The sequence below is a fragment of the Eulemur rufifrons genome, chromosome 14 (genome assembly GCF_041146395.1).
Source record: "Eulemur rufifrons isolate Redbay chromosome 14, OSU_ERuf_1, whole genome shotgun sequence".
Lineage (NCBI taxonomy): Eukaryota > Metazoa > Chordata > Mammalia > Primates > Lemuridae > Eulemur > Eulemur rufifrons.
Window position 1 is genome coordinate 34,645,841 of NC_090996.1, and position 24,606 is coordinate 34,670,446.

Genomic DNA, 24,606 nt, shown 5'->3' on the forward strand with positions numbered 1-24,606 from the left:
GTGACCAGCCAGTTTTCCGAAGGAGCTCCGCATTCCCACCGGCAACGTGTAAGGGTCCCGGTTGCTCTGCATCCTCCCGGCTGTGCTCCGAGTCTGTCCAACGGAGCAGTCGGAAGGATGCACTCTTGCCTTTTGCTGAGATGGGACTTGGTGCCAGTGGAACGCCGATTTGGGTGGCAACGTGAGGATTCACTGGGGTCGTGTTAAGGTTGAAATGTCTGTGCCAGCTTCACGTGGAGACGTTGAGTAGCTAGGTGGACATGCAGGGAGAGCTCTCTGGCTCGAGTCACCCAGGTAGTGATGGTATATGAAGCGTGAAACCAAGCGGTACCACCTAGAGAGTGAGCAGAAGTCCCTGAAGCCCAGGGACTGGCCTGGGGCCTTCCTCATTTGCAGGTTGGGAAGTTGAGAAAGAACAAGCGAAATTGATTTTGTTCCATGAAAGTGATTGCTCCCCCTCAGTACAGATTGAGACAACTGTGCCCTTGAAAACTGTTGTATGCCCTGGTTGCCTGGTCACACGGGTTTGCAGATGCTCACGGGAAATCAGTCCTTAGGCCCATTGAAGGGACATCTCTATGAGTGACTTTGTGGTACTGTGAGTACAACCACCTGGGCACAGGTGACAGAGTGTGACTCGAGCTGGGAAAAGCCATTCTTTCCACCATCGTGTGGGTCCTCATACTGCCCAGCCAGGCCTGCAAGGGGTGGTCCAGGGAGCCTGGGGAGACAGTGCTTTGGAGTGGATGTTGGTGGGCTGAAAAAAACCGTCACCCGGTGCAGCAGTGAGACTCCCTCACCTGCCTTCCTGGGCAGCAACACTGACTGGGACACTTCCAACAGGAACGGGAGAGAAAAGGGAGAGAAAGAGAAAGGGAAGACGTGGGCTTTTTTGGTTTTTGGTGGTGGTTTTTTTTGTTTTTTTTCTGACAAGGTCTTGCTCTGTTGCCCCGGTTGGAGTGCAGCAGTGCAATTATAGCTCATTGCAGTCATAAACTCCTGGGCTCAAGTGATCCTCCTACCTCAGCCTCCCAAGTAGCTGGGACTATAGGTACGCAACACCACACTGGGCTAGTTTTTTGTTGTTGTTGTTTGTTTTGTAGAGACAAGTTGTCACTATGTTGCCCAAGCTGGTCTCGAGCTCCTGGGCTCAAGCGATCCTCTCACCTCCGCCTCCCAAAGTGCTGGGATTACAGACGTGAGCCAACTAGCCCAGCCAACACTTGTTCTTGAATAGATGTGATATAAAAACCTGGGCACAACTGAAACTAACTGGGGAACGTTTTGAGGGTCCAAAATTCTTGTGGATGGACGGGTGGGAACTCAAGTCCTTCCTAATCTGGGTAATTTCTATGTGATTCAATTGTGCTGATGAAATCTGACATACTGTGTCCATGATAACAAAAAAAGTTTTCTGCAAATCTAAAAATAAGAAAATAGAGGGTTTGAAGCAGGTATCAGTTAGGAATGCATTTAGCTGCAAGTAAAAGAAAATCCAACCATGAGTGGCTTAAAGCAAGCAAGAAGCCTGGAAAGAGACAGGGTGTCTCAGAGGGGGGCAGCATCTCGGTCATGTCCTCCCACCCATAGCTGCCGAGTCTTGGTTGACTGTCCTTAGCATGTCGAGTTGTAGCCTTATGGTCACCAGATGGCTGCCGAAGTGTGAGCATTGCATCTGCATCCAAGACCGGAAGGAGTAAGGAGGGAAAGGATGACGCCAGCTGAATAAGTCCCTTTTATCAGGAAAAAAAGAAAGTCTTCCTAACTCATTGGCCAACACTTAGTCCCACAGGTACGTGTGACTGTGCGGGAGACTGGGAGTGAGCACGTAGCTTCCAGCCTTGGAGGTGGAAGACACAAGGGAGAGGAGGTGAAATGGGTGTTGGCTTCGCCAACCAAAGGAGCCTGCCACCAAGGGAAGTCCTGTGGTTAAAGGTGTGTTTTCAAACACTTGTTCTGGATGCAGAGTAAGGGGAAGTTGGGAGGTCCCAGGTACCGGGTGAAAGTCCCCTCGAGGGTTAATGACCTGAGGATGGAGCTTGGAAGGAGTGTGTGAAGGAGGCGCAGCCAGAGCACACAGCCTGCAGCCAGGGCAGTTCTTTCCGCAAGGACATTTGTCACTAGGGCCAGATGGTCTCACCCTGCCCTTGGGGAGGTAGGGAGAGCTCTGCAAAGGGCTTTCCTGTGCAGAAGGTTGAAGATGGTCAGAGATACCTGCCCAGGAGTGAGGTGTGGGATGCCCTCTCTCGGGGACAGCCCGGAAGCTCAGGGGTGTCTGTCTGCAGCCCCTAGAGGCAGGTGACAGTGGGACCAAGGTAGTGAGGCCTCTCTACCTGGAGTGGTCCATATTTGGGGCCTATTCCTGGGCCAGGCTCTAGCCAAGGAGAAGGGGGCTACTGTGTGTCCAGCGAGGCTTGAGGACATGGACTGGCCGTGATTCTGAGTGGGGTGCACACACCACGCACCCGCAGAACCCCCCAAGGGAAGGCTCCCAAGGAACAAGAGCTGCACGAACTGGCTCAACCCTGCAGGGCCTGGGGGGTGACTGTGCTTTCAGCTCCTGGACCCCCACGCTGACTGGGAGAGGGATCATCAGAAGTCCTGTTGCACTGGAGAGCCAGGGCCCGCTCCCCACGTCACACCCCAGCCTGACCCTCGGGCCCCTGGGATCCCACAGAACCAGCAAGGAGGGCCCAGAGGCTACCTGGAGGCGACCTCCCAACTCGGAGAAATCCCACCCTTGCCCGAGTGTCCCACTATTAGGGGGCAATTCTCTGCCTCCCGCAGAAATTTCTAGGGATCGCTTTCTCAGGGCTTCCGTAAGGATGACATTTAAGGGAGTTGAGGGAGGGGCGGGGTAGAGAGACAGGCCTGAGAGCAGAGGGTCAGAGAGCGAGAGTGAGAAGGAAGAGACACAGCAGGACAGAAGAGGGACAGGAGACGAGAGGGAGATGGAGATGGGGGTGGGGGATCTGGGGGCAAAGCGAGGGGGGAGGGCTGGGGGCGAGAGGAGAGACGGAAGGGACAGACCCCACGACAGAGGAGGGAGATAGAAACGAGGAGGAGAAACGCGGGGAGGGGGCACTCAGGGACAGAAAGTGGGGGAAGGGAGGAGCAGAGAGGGCAAGGACAGAGGGAGAAACTGAGGCAGGAGTGGGGCCAGCAAATGAGGGCTAGTGAGGGAAGGGAGCTGAAGGAAGGCGGGATGTACAGCGAGCCAGAGAGTAGAAAGACAGGTCAAGGGGGGGGACCAGGTCACAGAGGGAGGGGCCATGGGGACACTCCAGTCACCCCAGCATGCCCCAGGCTGGTTCTCTGGCAGGCAGAGGCCAGCTTTTGTTGTTTTTTAACAAAAACAACCCTGCAGCATTTACAGTGATCTAATAACATAAAGGTACTGAAAACAGGGTGAGGAAATATTTGAGAACTGCACTCCCAACAAAGGAAACGCACACAGAAACCCGTGTGGCCTTCTCAAAACTCGCCACTCCCTTGACCCTTTCTAGCTGGGGACGTTTTGTGGCAAAGGACTATCTCTTTGTTCAGCGTGATCGGACCTGGTTGTTTTCTTGGCTTTGCTTTGGAGGAATCTCTTCTGTACCAGCTACTGAGCGGTTCACACACTCACCCAAACCAGCTGCAAACCCACTGGCTACAGGGACGCTGGGAAACGCCTGCGCAGTGGGCTGGGTCGGCCCCCAGGCCCTGGGGAGGCGGATGGGCTGGGTCCCGGAAGCAGAGCCTGGCTGCAGGTGAGTGGCTGTGGGCAGCAGAGTGTCAGACCGGGTTGCAGCCACAGGAAGCCAGACAGACCCCCAGCCTGGACCAGCGCCCTCCACCCCCGGAAACCGTGAGAGCCCAGAGACCTATGGTCTCTTTGTCCTGCTCCTTCCTCCGCAGGGGGACTTAGAGGATCAGCAGTGAATCAGCTCCTGGGGGTGAGGAGCAGTGGTCAAGCCTGGGAGATGGAGAGCTCCCCACGGCGGCTCACCTGGACGCCTCCCCTCCAAGCCCTGGCCCTCCAACCCAGGCTTCTGGGCCCTGGGGGGATGGGGCGGGGGTCTTGGCCTGAGGCAGGGAGCTAACGCCCCACTCTCCACAGCTGTGTTTCTCCTAGCCAGCCCTATCTGGAATTCCAACGGGCAGTGTGGGGGCCTCCAACCCCTGCCCAGGCCACTGGACCCCCCCACTCAATTTGGCCACCCTGGTGGAAGGGGGACAGGAAGGGAGGGCGAACTCAGGCTGCAAAGGTCAGGGGTCAGGATGCCGAACCCTAGGTGCAAGCCAGAGGTCTGCTTGAGCCCCAGGTGGAGAGGACACCTGGGCCCCCACCAGGCCAACGCCAAGCTCATACCCTCCTCCCCTCATTTCAGCCCAGCATTGCTTCCCAATGTCCCCATACATGGGCAAAACCAGGAACTGGAGAATAAATAATTTATTGAAATTGGAAGAATAAATAAGATATGTGGGCAGGGTTACAAACAACTGTACAAATCATTAACATAATATATACACAAAGGTGCTTCCGGCCCGGGGGCGGGGCCTGCTCCCCCCGAGACGGCGCCTCGAGGTGGACCCGGAGGAGGAGGAGGACGCTCGTTTGCAGCGGAGGCCGCACATTCGGCGTCCCGCGGGCCTAGTGGGGCGCGGCGGCCCCGGGGCTCCCCTGAGCGCGCCCGCGGAGCTGCACGCCCTGCGCGACCCTCTCCACCCAGGCGCGGTGCGCGGAGACGCTGGTGTAGACGCCGGGCCGGTTGCGCTCCGCGCAGCCCTCGCCCCAGCTGATGACACCGGCCAGCATCCAGGCGCCGTCCACCTGGCACATCAGGGGGCCTCCGGAGTCGCCCTGCGGGAGGAGGGGACGTTAGGGACCCCGGGGCAGGGCTGGGCTGGGCAGAGCCCAGGACCCACGCCAGGTCGGCGGAAGGAGGCGCCCTCCAGACCCGCTTCCGGCGCACTTCGTGCCGCCTTGTGCCCTTATTGCGATCTCTGTTCTGCAGAGAGAAGCTCTGACCCGGCCCCCCGCGGTCCAGGCCGGTGCTGACTGTCGCAGCCTCCTGCCACCCCCCATCACGGTCGCTGGAGCTGCGGACCATGGCGGGGACCCCCTCAAGACAGCGCGGGCTCCTGAGATGAGGCAGCCGGTGCTCAGTGTACGTCTGGCGTCTGCGCAGATCAGTGAACGGCTGGGCCAGGCTGAGGCTGGCGGTAGGCACTGGGGGACTGTCGGCCCAGCCAATTCCAGGGAGGGGCCCAGGGAAAGGTGACAGAGCCCGGTGGGGACAGGGCTGATGCTGGCTCTTTCTCCAGGCCCTGAGCCAGTGTGGGAGGCGGGGTGGGGTGCTCACCAGGCAGGCATCTCGCTGCCCCTCCAGGTAGCCGGCGCACAGCATGTCCTCGGTGATGGCTCCCTGGCCGGCACCTCGCCAGTACAGCCGGCTGCAGGTTTCCCAGTCGATGATGGGAACCTTCAGCTTCTGCAGGGTCTGAGGGTGGGGCAGGGGCACTGGGCGCAAGGAGGACAGAGTCAGGCTCGGGGTCTCCCCTCCTAGTCCTCCTCAGGGGACTGTGTCCCTTCCCACTGGCAGCGTTTCTCAAAGGCTAATGGAGCAGCTCTGTCCAGCCTCTCCCAAGCTGCTTTCAGAAAACTGGATTCAGGTCTGCACCTCTGGCCCCACTGAACGAGAACCTGGACGTGCGGCCTGAGACCTGTCTCTGTAATAAGCTCTCCGGTGCCCCAGATGGTTCAGAGCCCTGGTCCTGGCTTTTCGTGTCTCGGGGGCTGCATCGTCACCCAGCATGGGGACTGCCACAGAACAAGTGTCCATTCGACATTGGATATTGCAGGATCCCGCACGCCCTCCTGGGGTTGGCCTGTGGACCTCTCCAGGTCACAACCAGCTCTCACAGAAGCCCCAGAGTCAGGGGGACCCTCACGTACCCCAACTGGTGTCATTTCTCTTAATTCTTCTGGAACCTGGTTAAAATCCCATTTTTCTTACACTTTGTCCTTACTTAGTCTCCGTCTCTGTCTCTCTCGAAATCCGTCTCTCCCAGGTCTCCACTGCATCTCTTTCATCCCGTCTCTGCCTGTATGTTTTCTTTCCTTGGCCCCGTCCCCATCCATCACGCATCTGTCTGTCTACCTGTCACCTATCTTTCTCTTACTGCTTCTTTGCCTCTTGCTTTATTCAATCTGGTTTGTGTTGCTAGATGATGTTTTCCAAACCTGCAGGCTTGGTTTGGAAATTATATTTTACCATCATGGAGACTGGATTTCCTCCTGGGAGTTTTGCCTGCAATTGTGGCATGCTGCCACCAGGGGTCCCCATCCCCACCCTGCTCAGGCTCTTCACATTGACCCGTATTCAGCTCTCGCCCCGCACACCTCTCGCCCTTCCTATATCAGCGAATAGCTTCGTCCGTCTGGCTGCTGCTGCCTCGAAACACAAAGATACCTTTGAACAAGAAATGACCCAAGATTGTCCGCTTAGGTCTCTGTGACTTCACCTCTCCAGGTCACAGCCCATCTTCTCTTCTGTCTCTGTCATGCTGTGCCTCTGACCTCTACCCCTTGCTGCTCATGGCACCTGTGTCTCTGAGTGGCTGCCACCCTCGGTCCCCATCCGTCTCCAACCACCTCGGAGGGGAAGAAGCCGCACCTCCATCTTGGACACTCCCCCAGCCCACAATCCAGCAGTCGGTGTCTGCAGGGAGGTGGACAGAGGAATCCGGCAGGCAGATGGGCAGGATGCGCTCGGAGAACTGGATGGGGTGCTCCAGGCGCACCAGGGCGATGTCTGCGCGGGCACCCTCCTTCCAGGAGTACACGGGGTGGGGCAGCACCCAGGCGATGCCCACCTTCTGGGACCGAGGGCCAGGGCGCTCCAGCTGCCAGGCCCCCAGCAGCACCGAGAACAGGGACGGCTTGTCCAGATTCCTGGAAGGGAAGGGGTGGGTCAGCCAGGAGGGCTCTGGGGGGAACTGTCTGGGGCAACAGCAAAGTTAGGGAGGCCCAGAGGGCAAGAGAGTCTCCGGCAGAACCCGGGTCTCCAGTCTCTCCGGAGGTGCACCAAGGCTGGACAGAGGCATGGAAGTGGGGGCCGCGTGGGGAGGAAGCCTGGGTCCTGGAGGGCCACGTGGACAGGCCTGGCTGTACATACCCCTTGAAACAGTGGGCAGCGGTGGCCACCCAGCGGCTGCTGAGCAGGGAGCCCGCGCAGTGGTGGGTCCCGTTCTTCTGGATGCTCACGACCCACGGCCACTCGGCATCGGTGCTGTCCTGGCCGCCCACTACCCGGTCCAGCCGCTGGGGCTTCCCGCAGGCTAGGGGTGCTGGCGGGGCAGGGCCGAGATTCTGTCACCTCCAGCTCCTGGCACCACCAGCCACAGGCCGGGCTCAAGCCCGGCCACATCCCGCCACATCCTGGCGTCTCTCCCTCCCCCACCAGCTCATCCTCCTGTGCTGTCCTTCCATCCTACTCTGTGACCTCTGGTCTGTCCCCTCCCCCAGGCCACTTCCACTCTGCCCACCTGACCGGCACCTCCAGGCCCATCCTCCTCTTCCTGCCTCCCTTCCACTCCAGCACTCCCTCACCCCAGGCCCCTTGGACCTGTCCCCACAGACACACAGGCTGGCCTGCCCTGCCCCCTCGGGCTTTCCTTCCCGTCCCCGTCCCCGTCCCCGTCCCCGTCCCCGATGGCTGCTCCCACTCACCCGGTATCCTGGCCGCTTTCAGGGTGGCTGAGGGTGAGAGAAGGGAGGGTCAGGCCAGCGGGGAGAGGAGCCCCCCCATGCCCAGGGATCCCTCAAGTCACTCATTACCCAGGGCCCCTCCAGGCCTCGCAGCTGCGGCCCTGCCCTCTGCCGGCCCCTGCCCAGCCTGTGTGGGTCTCCCTCCCGCCACCCAGGACGAGAGGGATCGGACAGGGGACGGGATGAGGGACGGGCTCCTCCCAGGGAGGTGGGGCGCAGGCTCGGGAAACACAGACCCCAGCCCAGTTGGGGCCTGGACGCTGCTGCCACCCAGAGCCCTCCCCGTGGCCTCCTGCCCCAGAAACAAAACCTGCTGCCCCACATGTGAGCCGGGAGGAGCGGCGGGGAGCTGGAAGGACAGGGTGGGAGAGGACGGCACCCGGTGACCACGGGCGGCGCGCTGCGCCCTACTGTGTGCTGGGCGCACACCGTATCCTTTCATTTGACCCTCAGCTCTAGAGGAAACGGGCTCCGCGGGGTAAGTAGCCGGGAGGGAGAGAACCAAATGGAGGGGAGAGACAGGCTCCGGGCCGGCAGAAGGGAAGCGTCTGAGCGGAGGAGGTGGCCGCCTGCGGGGGAGGGAGGGGCAGCCCGGGACTCACCTGTGGAAGCCGCCAGCAGCAGCAGGGAGGTCACGATCCTGAGACAGGCCCCACCCAGGGCTGGGGGGGGTCTGGAAACCACCATGGCCGGTGGAGGGGGGAGCCCAGCAGGCGGCAGGCTCGAGGGACCCGAGGGCTGAGCAGGTTGGGACAGGCGTGGCGGGTGGCCTGAGTGTGTAGGGTTCCCTGTGGGTCGCCTCAGGTTTTATCCGGGGAGGCGGAATGCCGTCAGACCAGTCTCCCCGGCAGCTTGGTCTCGGCCACCCAGGCTGGGGGTGATGGGGCGGGCGGGGCTGTGGGGAGGAAATGAGCCGCTAGGGGACAGGGGGCTCGGGCTGAGGGTGGGCTCAGGCCCAGGCTTGGGGCGGTGGGTCCAGGAGGTGGCCTCTGGAGGGGCAGGTGAGGGGACCTAGGCCCGGTGGTCCCTGACAAAGACTGCCCAGGGAGCGGAGAAAGGAAGGAAGAGGGTTGGGGTGGCTGAAGGCTTTGGTACTGGGTGTTGGGGGTGCCCCAGGGCCTTGGGGGCTGGGGGCTGGCGAGGGGGGTGCCTGAGGCTCTGTAACGGCTCCCACCTCCAGGGACCTGGGTCCTGTGACTCAGCCTGGAGACCTGGCCCCACCTGGGGCTCTGGAATCCCGTTAACCCGCTTCCCGGAAAGCTGTGAATCAGGCCCGAGTGGCCTCCATCCCTGGAGCCACCATCCCTGGGGCTGCCCTCCAGTTGTCCCTGTGGGTGGGGCTCAGCCCTGTCACTGCGCTCACCTCTCACCTGGACTCCCGGGAAGGGGAGGAGCCTGCGGGCACCTGGGCTGGCCTGTGGCTACCTCTGCCAGGAACCCCCAGGGTTCAAAGCCGCTGGGCTGGGCGGGGCCAGGCCGAGGGTGGAGGAGGAGCTGGGGCTGGGGGCTGACTCGGCGCTGACTCAGCCCTGGCAGCACCCTGCGGGGGCCCACACTTGCCACAGCCCCTCTGAGCAGGAGCGGGCGGCGACTTGCGGTCCATTCTGTCATCTAAGCAGCACACCCGGGGGGTGGGGGCTGGCTATGACTGGAGGGGTGAATCAAACAACCATCCTCAAATTTCCCTATTACTCCCAGCCTGCAGATGAGGAAACTGAGGCAGCTCAGGGAGGCTAAGTGACTTGCCCAAGGCCCCCCAACCGGTCGGTGAGTGGTGAAACGCAGATCTGAACCCCAATTCTGCAGACGGCTGTGGGACTAGACACAGGGGAGCTCCGGCCGGGGGCGGATCATTTTGCACAGGGTCCCCAGTGCTGGGGTGCGAGCTTTGGGGAACCTGACCCCAATCGTAGGGGGGTCAGCAAAGGCTGCCCAGGAAAGGGGCCATTGACTCGGGGCCCTGGAGAAGAGCAAGGTTGGCCCTGCAGAGGCATGGTGACTGGGATGGTGACATTGTTCCAGACAGAGGGGAAATGGGTGCAGAGGCTCAGAGGGGAGGGACCGGTGAGCCCGACGTCCTGGAGACTGCGGGTCAGAGCCCTCTGGCAGAGCTCCGCAGCTCTGCTCAGGACAGTCTGTCCTCAGTGCCATCCAGGCCCTGCCCGGGTGAACCCCATGTCGCCACCTCTGCAGTCTGTCAGGGGTTAGGGTGGCCGCAGGACTGTTGCTGCCCGGCCAGAGGCAGCGGGGGTCTACTGCCGGCAAGGCTGCCCCTCCCCGCAGCGGAGCGCCCAGGGCCAGGCTGAGCCAGGGGCTGCAGGAGCCCGGGTGACGCACTGGTCTCCGTCCCAGGACTCTGAGGGGTTGGGGCACTGCAGGAAAACGCCCGCACACAGTGGCCAGGCGAGGGGCAGCGTCCCTGGGCCTCCTCACCTGCTCTCTCCTGGGGTCCCTATGCCTGAGGCTGGCCCTGCACCCCCTGCTCCCCAACCCACTCCCTTCTGGAACTGAGGTGGTTGGCCTCCCCAGCTCACTCGACATTTATTGGGGAGCTGCTGAATACCAGGCCCTGTGCCAGGCACCAGGACACACACAGGTGAACAAGACAGGTCCTGTGTTCAGGGACTCGCGTCTTCCTGGGGGTGGGGGCAGGTGACTGGGGGATGAGGGTGGGGCCTCGTGGAGGGGCACAGGGGCTGTGACACGGCCCCTGGAGGCCCCCGTGAAGCTGGGCGCTGTGCTGTGGCTCCGTGCGCAGAGGGACAGCGTGCGGAGGGGAGGCTCCCCGTGGATCCTCAGGGTCGCGTTTGGTGCCTGCTGCACATCGGGTCTCAATGGATGTTTGTTGAATGAATAAATGAGTGTGGAAGAGGTGAGTCTGGAGGTGGCTGGGGACTGATGGTTCCAGTCTCCTCCCTCCCCAGTTTCCTCTCCGTTCCAGCTTTCTCTGCCTAAAACCTGGCTTACTGCCCTGGGGACCCAAGGGGCATGTGCCCTGCCCGAGATGCTGCCGTCCCCGGGCCGGGGTGGCCAGGAAGAGGGCCTCAAGGAGAAGGGCCCCACAGGGGCTAGAGGAAGTCCTGTGGAGCCAGGTGAAGACTTCCTGGCACGTGTCCCCAATTCCCGGGGCCTGGCGAGCAGAATCTCTGAAGGGCCAGGGGGGTGGAGACCCTGCCTGATTCAACATTCATTCAGCAAAATGTTTATTGAGTGCCTACCCCGCGCCAGACCCACACCAGGCGTCCTGCTGGGCATCTCCAGGAGTTGCCCACCCCTGCCGCCCGCGCCACCCTGGTCTCAGGGCCACTGGTCGACCTGCACTGAGGCAGTGGTGACTTGCATGCTAGCAGCAGCCGGGGCTGGCAATGCTTAAACCAAAGAAGCGACTCCCCCGCGGGAGCACTGCAGATGTGGGCCCAGGAGTCAGGAGATGCTTTGTCCACCAGAGTCTACTAAGCGCCTGCTACTACGTGCCAGGGACTGTGCTAAGCCCCTGGCGTAGTCAAGGAAAATAAGACACTCTCCCTGCGTAGTTAACTCAGTCAACAAGCGTTTATTTACTAAGCAGCAGCTGTGCGTCAGGCACGGTCCTACGTGCTGGGGATACAGCAGCGACCACTGCAAGCCTGCCCTCGTGGTGCAGACATGGGCGAAACAGAGTCCAAGAGATAAGTGACTCATTCGGTCTCATAGCTGGCAAAATCAATGGGGGAAACTGCAGCAGGCGCCACGTGTGGGGAGGGGCGGGGTGCAAGGCAAGGAGCCCGGGCAGGTCTCGAGCTCGGCGGCCATGGGGGAGAACATTCCAGCCCTGGAGCAGCCGAGGACTGGGGGCCTCAGGGGGCGGCAGGGGGAGGGTGGCAGCGGAGGTCGCGTGTGCAGCCTTTGCTCTGTGAGACCCGGGCCCCGGCGGCTCTGACCACCACCGTCGCAGGACCCCGCCGCTCACCCCGCTGGGACCTGGCCGTGGGGAGGCTAAGGACGAAGGAGGTACCCGCAGGCCTAGGAGAGAGTCGGTGGGGTGGTGAGAGGACAGATTCTGGAGCTTTCCCTAAGGCCGAGTGGACAGGACCTGAGGGGCCGGAGTGTGGTCTGAGTTCAGGGCGGCCCGGCCGGAGGAGACCCGGAGGCCGCGTGTGGAGCATTCAAAGCCCGGAGGCTGCTGACACGGCCCGTGGGTTTGTAGACCTGCAGTGCTGTGTTTCGGATTTGAAAACACTGACTTCCCAATGCTGCTGCTGTGAACATGGATACACACGCATCCACGTGAACCCTGCTGACACGGACACACATATAACACGTGAACGTTCGCGGCGGCGTCATTCACAACACACAAAAGCAGAGACGACCGTGTGTCCATGGACAGACGAATGCACGACCCAGATGTGCTCTGGCCACACGGCAGAATATTATTTGGCCGTAAAAAGGGGCAAAGCACCGACAGAGGCCACAAGGTGGATGAGCTTGAAGACATGAGGCTCAGGGAGAGAAGCCGACGACAAAGGACGGAGACTGTCAGGATCCGCTCAGGTGAGGCCCGGAACCGTCAGGGGCGCAGGGAAGGGAAGTGGCGTGGCGGGCGCCAGGCTGGGGTGGGCGCCAGGCCAGGGCGGGGCGAGCAGGGAGCGAGTGGCTGATAGGGACAGTTTCAGTTTGGGAGGACGGAAGCGTCTGGTGATGGTTGCACAACAAAATTAAGGTATTGGAAAATGGTTAATGTGGTGAATCTTATGTGTAGTTTACTACAACTACAAAAAATAAAATCTGGATTCCCACCTTTTCATCAAAAATTGGAATCTTCATGGATTGCAGTTGCTCCCCCCCCCTGACCTGTGACCCTGGCCACTGCACCAGGTCCACCCTGGGTCCTGGGGCATTTGAGTTCTTGACACTGCTCTTGGAGGGCACAGTTGGGGACAGAGCAGACCTCAGTGTCCTCCCGGGGCGACTCAAGTTAAGCTCGAGCGGGCAGAGCACTGCTGAGCAGACGACAGCTCCTCTCCAGCCCCAGCCTCAGCTGGTTCACCTGTGACAGGGACCGGTCAGCACTGGCCAGAGCCGTCAGGACCACTCGAGAAAGGGCAGCTCAGGTGAGACGGGCTGGTGGTCCCGCAGAGCGGAGTGGGGCGGAGCGGGACAGGCAGGGCTTTCCGGGGCACTAATGGTGGCAGGAGCCGGGCCTGTTGGCCCAGGGGCACTGGAGGCTGAGATGACGCTGGGGTTTCACCACCTTCCCACGGACGTCCTTCCTCCCATCTAACCTCACTTCTGAGCTGTCCTTGGAACCTGTTCCCCTGGCAACCTGCCTGTCACTTAGGGCTTCCCTGCCCTTGGAGTCGCCTTTGGAAATGTCCTTGGACTGTCCACTCTGAGTGCCAGAACCCCGCAGCCCCTCTCGCTTCCCCCGATTGCTGGAAAAACTCCTGTTGCCACCACACCGCAAGGACACCCCCCGTGTCTGGTTAATTCAGTTGATCACAGGTGAGCCTGGAGCCCCTGGGCTTTGCCTGCTCGTCTACCTTTAAATTCCCTTGGTTAAAGGGCGGCGGTGCAGCCACCTCTGCCAGCGCCTGGGAGCTGGTGGTTAGGGCCAGGCATGGTGGTGTGCGCCTGTAACCCCAGCTACTCGGGGGCTTTGGGGGCTGAGGCCGGAGGATTTCTTGAGCCCAGGAGTTAGAGACCAGCCTGGGCAACATTGTGAGACCTCTGTCTCTGTAACAACAAAAACAAGAGCTGATGGTTAAATTTTCAAAAATTTTGCAAATTGCAAGCAGCTGACATCATGTTAGCATCTTGAAATCAGTCATGTGTGGTAGGACAGTTCATCCTGTAGAAATCAGCAAATGCTACAAATAGGTCTTCCCCACCCAAGGTGCCCACTGTTCCACACAGACGGCAAACGCCTATGACAGGGTCACACCTCCACAGGGCCAGCACTCTAGGCCCAGACTCCCACGCAGTCAGGCATTCTTCCCTCCCTCCTACTCTTGCTGCAACTCGAAGCCCCAGTGCTAAGAACTCGGTCTGGAAGGAGTTTGCAAACTCCGCCACCCGGAGGCAGAGAGGGAGGGCTCCAGGATGGGAAGCACAGGGACGGAGCCAGGGGAGGTGGCACAGAGGAAGTGGCAAGCAGGTAAGCTGACTCGCTGGGTGCCTGTCACCAGGCTGGGCAGCTCCTCACACTCTCGGTGACTCACAGTGACTCAGAGGAGAGGGGGCAGGAACTCAGAGTCCCGAGCTCAGAGGTCACAGCCTGGGGCTGTCCACCTGCTTCAGAGCGTTGAGGATCATGGGAGAGGAAGTGGCCGACCACACGGGGACTAGCCAGGGGGGTCCCAGGCGAGCTGTGCAGAGCTGGGATCTGCAATCCCTCCTTCAGGGGAACCTGCTGAGCTGTGACCTGGCCCCTGGGGTGACCTGGGCAGCTGTGTCATGCCTGCCGGGAGAGGAAGCGTGGAGAAACCAGCTCTGGCCACCCCCACGGGGTGGGGAGCCACCTCCAACCATGTTCCTCCCCACTCATCCCTCCAGGGAAATGAGTGACTCTGCTAATTACTGCTAATGAGAGGCTGCAGGTAAGTCATAACACGGAGGGTTTCCCCAGCCAGGACAGGCAGCTGCGGGGTGGAGAGGCCCAGGTGCCAGGGGGACAGGTGGGATTGGCCCACCCCTGCAGGGGTGAAGCCCCACAGGCAGTCACAGCTCGCAGCTGGGCCTTCGGGCCATGATCTGGGCACTGGGGACTTGGACTATCATCAGGCCCCTCAAACCAGGGAATGGGGAGAGTCCATCAAGCTCGACCCTCTCCAGGCCTCCCCCCACAGAAAATGGCACCACCACTCACCCGGGTGCTCTAGCTGTAAGCCCGGGTGCTACTGAAAGCTTGGTACTCGTCCCCAGGGCCGAATCAACGAGAACGAAGAATGAGGTCAAGGGGTTTGATGAAAGAGGAAAGAGAAATTTATTAATTTGTTGGTAAATGAGGAGCATGGCAGACTAGCATCTCAAAGACCTTTCCTGCCTTTAAGCACAAAACCAGGGCTTCTTAAAAGGGGGGTTTCAATGGTTGGGCTCAGGTCTGCGTGACCAGTGTCACACGTCTCTGCTTCGGGCTGTTGTTGCTTAACTGTGATTGGTGGTTTCAGTCTGGGGTTACTGCGGCCTTATCTCCCGTGAGTATGATCTTGGGATCCTTGTTGGGACAATTCTGTCAAGCCATCTCCTGCGGTTTAAGATAATCGAGAACAAACAGCAAAGAACATTTTTCTGCCCCGTTGATGACTGGCCTCGGGCAGGAATGCAAGTTTTAATTCCCAAAGGGGGGCATGAAAAAGACAACTCATGAAACATTTCATTGCCCTTTTCAGACCTTTACCTCTGTCACAAAGGCGGCAACCTTGCTTCTCCCCTGGCCCACACCCGTCTCCTGGCGAGTGGCGGCGTTTCTGAGCTAGCACCAGCTGGGGTCCAGGTGCTCCTCTCCGTGTGCACAGGGCCCTGTCACTTTCCCCGACGCTGCAACAGGCCTGACAGGTCAGTCTCTTCCCCCCACAGCAATCAGAGGTGCTTAGCACAATGCAGATCGGATCCCGGCACTTCCCAGTTCAGAACTGTCCAACAGGGCCAGGCACCGTTAGAAGGAGATCCTCTAATCCTCATCTCCTCCCTGGCAGCCCCGCCCCATCCGCCCCTGCTGGCGCTCTGCCTTCACGTCCCCTCCCCAGCTCACACCTGTCCAGCCTCCCCGGCCCTCTGCTTCCTCTAAGGCCCTGTCCACCTAAGGGCCTTTGCACGTGCTGTGCTTTCTAGCTGGAAGGCCTTCGGGTGGTGCATTCAGAGTTGGCACTTTCTGTTCAGGCCTTAGTTTAAGTGACACTTTCCCTGTTATTCTTTTGTACCCACCCCTGTAGGGAAAAGTGAGGAAGATTAGAAACGGGCAAGTGAGATTCCCGGCTACACTTTCAACGGGGCCTCCAGGGCTTATCTGATCCTGGGGCAGGGAGGGAAACGTGCCTTGTTTGTCTCTAAGCTGGCAACTCCACACCTCCATAGACGTAGGAGTTAGTTGGCAGAAAACTGATAGTAATGCAAATAATTCCTGTTCATGGAAATGCAAATTGTGTCCCTTGGTGGGGATGGACAGTTTTGACAGTTTTGCATCCACTGGCAAAAGCATTTCGGTATTATTAATACTTACCTGGTCGTAAGTGTGTGGTGTTTCGAGTCCTCTCTTGAACAAAGTTGCAATATTTTAACTGGTTCCCTCACTAATTGGTAAGTTAAATAAAACCTCTGAGATGATCTTAGGAAAGTCATAGTTTTACCTTTTTGTGAAAATTATCCTTTAACAGCAGCCTGTTCATTTCTCTCATTTTTTTTTTTGAGACAGAGTCTGGCTCTGTTGCCCGGGCTAGGGTGCCGTGGCCTCAGCCCAGCTCACAGCAACCTCAAACTCCTGGGCTTAAACGATCCTCCTGCCTCAGCCTCCTGAGTAGCTGGGACTATAGGCATGCACCACCATACCTGGCTAATTATATATATATAAATATACACTTTTTAGTTGTCCAGATAATTTCTTTCTATTTTTAGTAGAGACGGGGTGGGGGGTGGGGGGTGGGGAGCGGATCTCACTCTTGCTCAGGCTGGTCTCGAACTCCTGACCTTGAGCGATCCTCACCTCGGCCTCCCAGAGTGCTAGGATTACAGGCGTGAGCCACCGCACCCGGCCAAGTTTTATTTTAATGTGTTTATTTGTTTACAAACTGCCTGAGTAGACTACACGCTCCATGAAGATAGGAAGTGTTTTTCTCGAGAGAAATTGTGCATGACTGGAGTGACAGGGAAGGTGTTAGGGTGTCCTCTCACGGATGCGCTAACATCATGCAGATCCTTTGCAGTTAGCTCATCTGTGGGGTCCTTCGTGCCTTTGTCTTTGACTAGGCTACTTTACAAATAGCTTTTTCTCCCCTCCATCCTGCAGTCAAGATGATTCCAAACATTACATTTCCTCGCTCCTTCAGAGTCTCTTTTAAACAAGTTCTAACACCATCCAGCTTTCCTCATTCATTACTGAGTTAAAATCTCGGACACATGCTCATTTTATATTTATTTGAAAATCATGCTTTTATTTTTTTGAAAATTATACTTTTAACAGCTTGCTGTTAATGTTATATATCTTCACTGCCTGGCATGAAGCGACACCCCAGGTTTGTTGAATCAATTGGTTGATAAAATGAAACACAATTTACAAATTCTTATTTAATTAATGAAATGAGGTACAGGTTATATTATTTTCTTTGATATTATTGGAATCATATTGCTCCATAATTTTAATCTGCTTTTAAAATTCAGTATTTTTGGCATCTTCCTATGTTAACAAACCATTCATGACGTGGTTATTAAAGTTCATATAATATTGCGTTATATAATTGCTATGATTTGAATGTATCCCGCAAAGTTCACGTGTTGGAAATTAATCCCCAATGCAACAGTGTTGAAAGGTGGTAACTTTAAGAGGTGATTAGGTCACCACGAGGCCTCTGCTTGCAGGAATGGATTAATGCCATTATTTTAGGAGCGGGTTAGTTACTGTGAGAGTGGGTTCATGACAAAAGTACGAGTTCTACCCCCTTCCCCTCTTGCATGCACGCTGTCTCGCCATGTGATGGTTTCTGCTATGTCACGACACAGCACGAAGGCCCTCACAAGCTGTGGCCCCTTGATCTTGCACTTCCCAGCCTGTAGAATCATGAGCCAATAAATTTCTGTTTATTACAAATTACCCAGTCTCAGGAATTCTGTTATAGCAGTGAACAAACTAAGCCAATAGTGTGCCATAAGGTACCGGCCATGCCCTCTGACACTAGACATTCCTTCCTTTTACTACTGTATATAATTTGTCAATAAATTTGTTCATAAATCTTTGAAAGCATTTCCGGTTATTTCCTCAAGTTACATTCCTAGAAGGAAAACTACTAGGTCAAAGGTTATAAACTTATTTACAACTTTTGATGATAGATATTATCAAACTACACTCTAGAAAGTTATAAGCGCTTTATTTTTCTTCTCTTTCCTTACTATAGAAAAACAGAATGCAAATATTTCCCCTTGTATCCTGGCAGGGTTGGAGGATTCAGTCTTTCTTGCCGTTGAAGAAAGAACTAGTTTTTCTGTTGCTAATGATGGTAGTCTCAAGTCTGTTAGTGGTTTGAAGACAGAGGAGACAGGAAATGCCTCAGCTAGAAACAGCAAGGGGAAAGGATCTTCCCACATCCCAAAGCTCAGAGGACAAGAAAACCTAGCGAAGTTCTATGGCAGGAGGGCGGCGGGCGGGGGGCGGGGGGAGGTGTTGCTCACATGTTCAGGAGCCCCAAGGAGCTGAGACTCCTCCACTGGTTGACCCCAGCCTTGAAGTGCCAAGGAGTGCAGCCTCACCTGGTCACTGAGCTGTATTGCCAACCTCCATTTGCCCCACACCTGGTACCTGCTGTTCCCTAAGCAAGGCAGATTTCCAGCCAGTATGCCCTGATAGAGCCATTGAGCACAAACTACGGGCTGGTAATGAGCCACTTCCCCAAGCCCCCCAGGTACCCCTTACTGCCCAGCTGCTCCAGTCCCTCCACTAGACATTCCCCCAAATCTAGCAATTAAGGAGTTAATGCTTGTGGACACAGCGGGCCTCCAGGGTCCCCAGCAAGCCTGCTCTCATTGTTTCAAGCCTGTAAAAAAAAAAACAAAAAACTGGTTGTTAAATATGCAGGTCAGTGCAGGAACCGACCTGAGTAAGTCCCAGACTCTCTATGCTGGGACTGTGGTTAAGGTCCTCCTCATTTCTCCTGCTTTCCCCTATCCCAGTGAGCCCTCTGAATCCTCCTAAACTTGCTTCCTATCAGCTGTGGTCTCAGGGCTTATTGTCCCAGATCCACAGTTTGCAGGGCTGAGGCTTCCGGAGAATTACCTGGGCCTCAGTTCCAAATACTGCCCCCTACTATGCTCAACAAGCCACCTCCTTGCTCTGCCCAAAGCATCGTCTTCCCCGCCATACCTATGAGGAAATGAGCTCAGAGAGGGAGGAGTTGGTCCCAATTCACATGGCTGGGAAGTAGGAAGGCCAGGACTCAAATGTCACATGGCCATTAGCTTTCAAGCCTCTACCACGTTTCATTAAACATATGAACATGCACTTGTCTCTACAGAGTAAATGCAATGCACCCATAACTATATACTTTGAGTTGCAGTCAACTTGTGGACACAGTTGTGTCTGGGAGACATTTGATAAACATCTGGCCCTGGAAAGATGGCCAGCACATCTGGCCCTGGAAGGATGGCCAGCGTCTTCCAAGGGTCTGCGTTTGCTTTGTTGGGGAGGGGGGGAAGGGGGAGGAAGGAGGGAAATGGTTGTTAGGGAGCATCAGTGTTTGCTGAAGAAACCGGGGCCCAGCAGAGTTAAAGGCTTTGCTCCAGGTCCGGCAGAACTGGCGGGAGATCTGGGAGGAGAACCCAGGCTTCCTCATCCAAACTCCAAGCTCTACTGCCCGAGCCCGGCCCTGCCCTCATGGACAGCCCCTAGCGGACGTCTGGGCTGTCTCCTTCCCTGCATCTCCCAGGTGCTGCTGCCTTAGGGTGACTCAAGAGGAAGCTCTTGTCCCTAGTCCTTCCTCACTAATCCAGCTGACCTCAGGATCGGGGAAAATATAAACTAACTGCCTGGTGATTAATTAACTCCAGCCAAGAAATGACCTGGACTCGCTCGGGATACCCAGACAGAGCAAGTGTGGAGATTGCGCGAGAGATGCCGGGAAGGCCGGCTGGGCCGACTTCCGGCCGCAGAGGACGCCGGGTATGGCAGCCGCCGGGGCGCGCCTGCGCGGTCTGCGGGAACACTCGGGGCGCCGCCGGCCAGAGCGCGGGTTCTCCAGACGAGGAACCTCGGACCCCTGCCAGCGCCCCTGCCCGGGACACGCCTCAAATAGCGGGAGCAGCGTTTCCGTCGTCCCTGGGGGCAGAGAAGAGGCCCAGCGGCTGAGCCCGGGGCTCTCCGCCTCCGCTCCCCGCCGCGCTTTGGCTGTGTCTGTCGCCCCCCGGTGGCCTGGTGAGGCACCGCGCCCGCCTTGCTCCTCGCGGTGGCGCCCCCTCCCGGCTGGGCGTGTCCCTGCGCCAGGCGGCGCGTTCCAGGCGTGAAATGTGCACCCTGGGGTTGGAGACCAGCCTGAGCAATGTGGCGAGACCCTGTCTCTAAAAAAAAAAAAAAAAAAAGGAAATATTTTTAATTTTTTAAAATTAGCCGACATGGCGGAACGTGCATGCAGTCCCAGGTAAGCTACTTGGGAGGCTGAGGTGGAAGGATGGCTTGAGTCTAGGGATAGGAGGCCGGAGTGAGCTAAAGCACTTCAGCCTGGGCAACAGAAGAGCCCTGCCTCAAACAAACAAAAAAATCGAATCATATAAACCTACAATTAAATTATATTAAAAACAAAGGTGGGCCGGGCGCAGTGGCTCACACCTGTAATCCTAGCACTCTGGGAGGCCGAGGCGGGTGGATCGCTCAAGGTCAGGAGTTCGAGACCAGCCTGAGCAAGAGCCAGACCCCGTCTTTACTAAAAATAGAAAAAAATGATCTGGACAGCTAAAAATATATAGAAAAAATTAGCCGGGCATGGTGGTGCATGCCTGTAGTCCCAGCTACTTGGGAGGCTGAGGCAGAAGGATCACGTGAGCCCAGGAGTTTGAGGTTGCTGTGAGCTAGGCTGACGCCACGGCACTCTAGCCCGGGCAACAGAGTGAGACTCTGTCCACCGACCCCCCCCCCCCCCACCCCGCCAAAAAAAAAAACCCCAAAGGTGGAAAATACTCAAAATTTATGACTTCCGAATCATTTTACTATGTTCTCCCAGAAAGTCCGTCGCTGAATGTTCACCAGCACACCTCTGGAGTCAGACGGTAGCCCCAGTGGAGGGACAGACCAAGGCCCTTCTCTTTTTTGGGCCAGTGCAAGACTGTAATCGTTTTCGTTTTTCTAAGGCCTAGCACAGGAACTGCCCCGCAGTGCTCAATGCGTGTTTGAGGACAAGGAGAGGGAGGGAATGAGGTGCTAACCTGGGCTCTCTCAATTTCCTGAAGATCTTCGCCTGACATTGGTCCTGACCGTGACTCTCACCTGAACTCGTTCTCGTTAATATCCTCACGGTCAGCCCTCCTTGCACAGCATGCAAGGCCTGGGAAGCCAAAAACTGAAAGAGCTGCAAAGGTGAAAGTCAGCCAGGGAAGGATTCTGAGTTGGGGGATCCAAACTCTGCTCTAGGCTAAGAACAGGCACCTTGGTGTAGGCGGTGAGGCCAGGAACAGACGGAAACAGGGAGGCCGAGACTTGGGTCAGCACATACCACTAGGGAGGGGCGGGGCTGCGTCTGCCGTGGCCCGATCCACAGGCCTCTTGTTCTGGCTCCAGGAAGGGGCAGCTCCGACGAGGTACCTGCTGTTCTCATGGCACAGGGAAAACAACAAGAGAAAGGGCAACTGCTTCCAAAGCCTCTGTACATCCAACTTGACATCCAGTAGAATGCGCCCATTCTAAGTGTGCCACTCACTGCGTCTTGACAAATGTTTCCACGTGTTTAACCCTAACTCCCATCAAGATATAGAGCATTTTCACTGTCCCAGAAAGTTCCTTCACAGATCCAATATCTGTTCCTATAAAGTGATTTTGCATGTTCTAGGACTTCATTTAAATGAAATTTAAGTCCTGAGATGATCCAGATGTCAGAATTGGTGGACAAGGGTTTTAAAGCAGTTGTTTTCAATGTTTAATTTGTTACATAGGCTAGGTGCAGTGGCTCATGCCTGTAATCCTAGCACTTTGGGAGGCTGAGGCCAGAGGATTGCTTGAGGCTAGGAGTTCAAGACCAGCCTGAGTAACATATGGGGAGACCCCACTCTACAAAAATAGAGAAATCAGCTGGGCATGGTTGTGGCGCCTGTAGTCCCAGCTACTTGGGAGGTTGAGGCAGGAAGATCGCTTGAGTCCAGAAATTTGAGGTTGCTGTGAGCTAGGATAACACCACTGCACTCTAGCTGGGGTGACAGAGTGAGACTATGTCTCAAAAATAATAATAATAATAATTATATATTGCTGCATAACAAATGACCACAAACCTGGCAGCTTAGAGCAATACACGTTTATCGTCTCCCAGTTCTGTGGATCCGGACTCTGGGCGTGACTTAGCTGGGTCCTTTGCTTAGGGTCTCCCAAGGCTGTGGCCAAGGTATCAGTCAGGCCATGTTCTCAACTGGAGGCTTGAGGGCAAAGACTCTGGTTCCACACCTGCTCGGGTTGTCAGCAGAATTTATGTCCTTGTAGTTATGGGACAGAACTAGCTGTTGGAGGCTGCGCTCGGCAGTCTGCCACGGGAGCCTCCCAGCAGGGCCGCTCACTCCTGTGCAGCCAGCTGGGAAGAGAAGTCTCTGGAGTGAGTCTGCTAACAATACAGTCACACAGTGTAATGCAGCACAGAAGTAACATGCTGGGATGACTCTTGGCCACCTTCTTTGAGAAGCAAGTCACAGTTTCCTCCCACACTCAAAAGGAGGGAATTGTGTATTGTACCAGGGCATGGACGCCAGCAGGTGGGGACGACGGGGCTCCTTAGAGCCTGTCTGCCATGAATGGTTATAACCGTTCGTAAGAATGTAAAGGAAAATGTGCTCGTAATGAATGAAAATGTATGAGATTTCATATGAGAAATATAAACTATAGAAAGAGACCCAATGGAAATTCTAGGACTGAAAAATACAATGTCTGGAATAAAAACTAGTGGGCTTAAAAGTGGATTAGAGATGAAAGAATTCAAAAGATTCAAATCAGTGGATTTGAAGCGGAGCCTTTGAGGAAGGCCCCAGGAACGGCCACCCCACCCTGGCCACCAATACCTATTGTGTTCCAGGCGCCTAAGTTGTCTTCCGTGGCCTGGGCTGCGGCCACAGAGCCACCCCCACCCGCCCCCTGCGGAACATTCTGCAGCTTTTTCTTTTGGATGTTGCTGCTGTTGTTTCGAAGTTTACATTTTTTTCATAGTTATTACACTTTCTATATATATTTATGCCCCCTTTCCTTCCTTTTTTTTTTTTTTTTTTTTTTTTTTGAGACAGAGTCTCACTTTGTTGCCCAGGCTAGAGTGAGTGCCGTGGTGTCAGCCTAGCTCACAGTAACCTCAAACTCCTGGGCTTAAGTGATCCTACTGCCTCAGCCTCCCGAGTAGCTGGAACTACAGGGCATGTGCCACCATGCCCGGCTAATTTTTTCTATATATATTTTTAGTTGGCTAGATAATTTCTTTCTATTTTTTTAGTAGAGACGAGGTCTGGCTCTTGCTCAGGCTGGTCTCGAACTCCTGACCTCGAGCGATCCTCCCACCTCGGCCTCCCAGAGTGCTAGGATTACAGGCGTGAGCCACCGCGCCCGGCCTATGGCCCCTTTTCTACTTCCCCTCATATTAACATCACGAGCATTTTCTCTATTTGTCCAGTCTCCATGAAAATGTCATTTTTATGAATTCTATTCAGATACCTGATTTGCCATCACCCTTACTAGTTTTTGTTTATTTGAGTTTTTTGTTTGTTTTTGTGAATATAAATAATCTGGCCAATAACACCTTTGGTCAAAATGCTTTTTCTGTATGGATAGACTCCGAGCGGTGAAGTCACTGACACGAAGGGAATAACTTCTAAAGAGGTGAAGCCACAGGCAGACCCACCAGTCCCAGCAGGGCCGGTTCCCTGATGCTTTGACTGCCAAGGTTCCTGCAGGCCTGGCCGGCCCCACACAGAACGGCACCTTGCTGCTGCTTAGATTTGCATTTACTTAATCACTGAGGCTGAACGTTTCTCAGCAGCTCAATTAACCCAATCAGTTTCCGCTTTGGCCGCCTTGTCCGGGACCTTCACCCATGTCACTCTCAGGGTCTCAGTGGTTTCCCATCCGTTTCCTGAGCCCTGTGGGTGCCACGGTGCCAGCACTCTGCCCGGTTTCCCACAGATGGCTTTCCCGTCGTTTGCCGTCTGACTTTGTAACCGATGTCGCTGGTACTTTAACTTGTGGGCCACAGCTCTTTTCTTTTGTGCTGTCTCCCGTGACGTCCAACCTTAGAAAGCTCTCATCTCTCCAGAGGGCTGACAAATGTCCAATACTATTTTTTTTAGGAAAGATTGTTTTTTTAAAAACACAAAAACCTTTCTGGAATCTAATCCCGTCTCCACGTGTTCGGCAGGTGGTGTGAGGAGGGACCAGCTCCGGGGCTCTGGGGCTGGCAGGTGGGTGAGGCCCCGCTGTTGCTCCAGTCACTGAGGTCCCTGTACCTCGTTCCTCAGGACTCCAGCTTTCCCTGGCACCTCAGTTTCTGAAGCGAATCCTGGTTTTGTGACTTGCTTGGCTTTGAGGCAGAGCCACCCTGAGAGGAACTGGCTTTTAAAAAGCGGGGTCAGGGGCAGAGAGAGCTGCCCAGGAGGGAGTAGCCCCAAAGCTCTGGAACCGCCTCTGAGATTCGGAGAGCCGTGGTAGGATGGCTGCAGAAATGCGGCCACCCAGGCGCTGGGAAACACCCCCCACGGTTTATAATTAGACGTTATGTTTTCCCCTTAAAGCAGTGGTCCCCAACCTTTTTGGGATTGGTTTCATAGAAGACAATTTTTCCAGGCACGGGGGCGGGGGGTGGGGGGGTGGGGTGTGTGGGGGGGAGGCGTTGGGATCCCCAACAGGCTGGGGACCTGAAGCTTTAGAGTGTCTCCCTCCAGACCCCAGGGGTCCCGCACCCCACCGCCCGCGGGACCCCAGGGCCGGCCAGGGGTGGGGGGACTGC

At 56.4% G+C, this 24,606-nt stretch overlaps 1 protein-coding gene across 1 annotated transcript; it reads right to left on the reverse strand.

The window, feature by feature from the left end:
• Nucleotides 1-4,619: 4,619 nt before the first annotated feature.
• On the reverse strand, nt 4,620-8,446 carry PRSS22 (serine protease 22). Its single transcript, XM_069486414.1, has 6 exons — nt 8,359-8,446; nt 7,718-7,744; nt 7,164-7,335; nt 6,663-6,940; nt 5,349-5,506; nt 4,620-4,846 (listed from the first exon to the last, which is right to left on the reverse strand). Exons 1-6 carry the CDS (start codon nt 8,441-8,443, stop codon nt 4,637-4,639), a joined length of 930 nt encoding a protein of 309 aa, XP_069342515.1. The 5' UTR covers nt 8,444-8,446; the 3' UTR covers nt 4,620-4,636.
• Between the last annotated feature and the right edge of the window lie 16,160 nt (nt 8,447-24,606).

What these genes read in the sequence shown, in the direction of transcription:
- PRSS22 (XM_069486414.1), bottom strand. Translation starts at nt 8,443, where the DNA reads ATGGTGGTTTCCAGACCCCCCCCAGCCCTGGGTGGGGCCTGTCTCAGG. An exon ending in GCTGCTGGCGGCTTCCACAG is followed by an intron (nt 7,745 to 8,358) that starts GTGAGTCCCGGG and finishes TCTCACCCTCAG; the next exon opens with CCACCCTGAAAGCGGCCAGG. An exon ending in GGGGAGTGTCCAAGATGGAG is followed by an intron (nt 5,507 to 6,662) that starts GTGCGGCTTCTT and finishes CCTTGCGCCCAG; the next exon opens with TGCCCCTGCCCCACCCTCAG.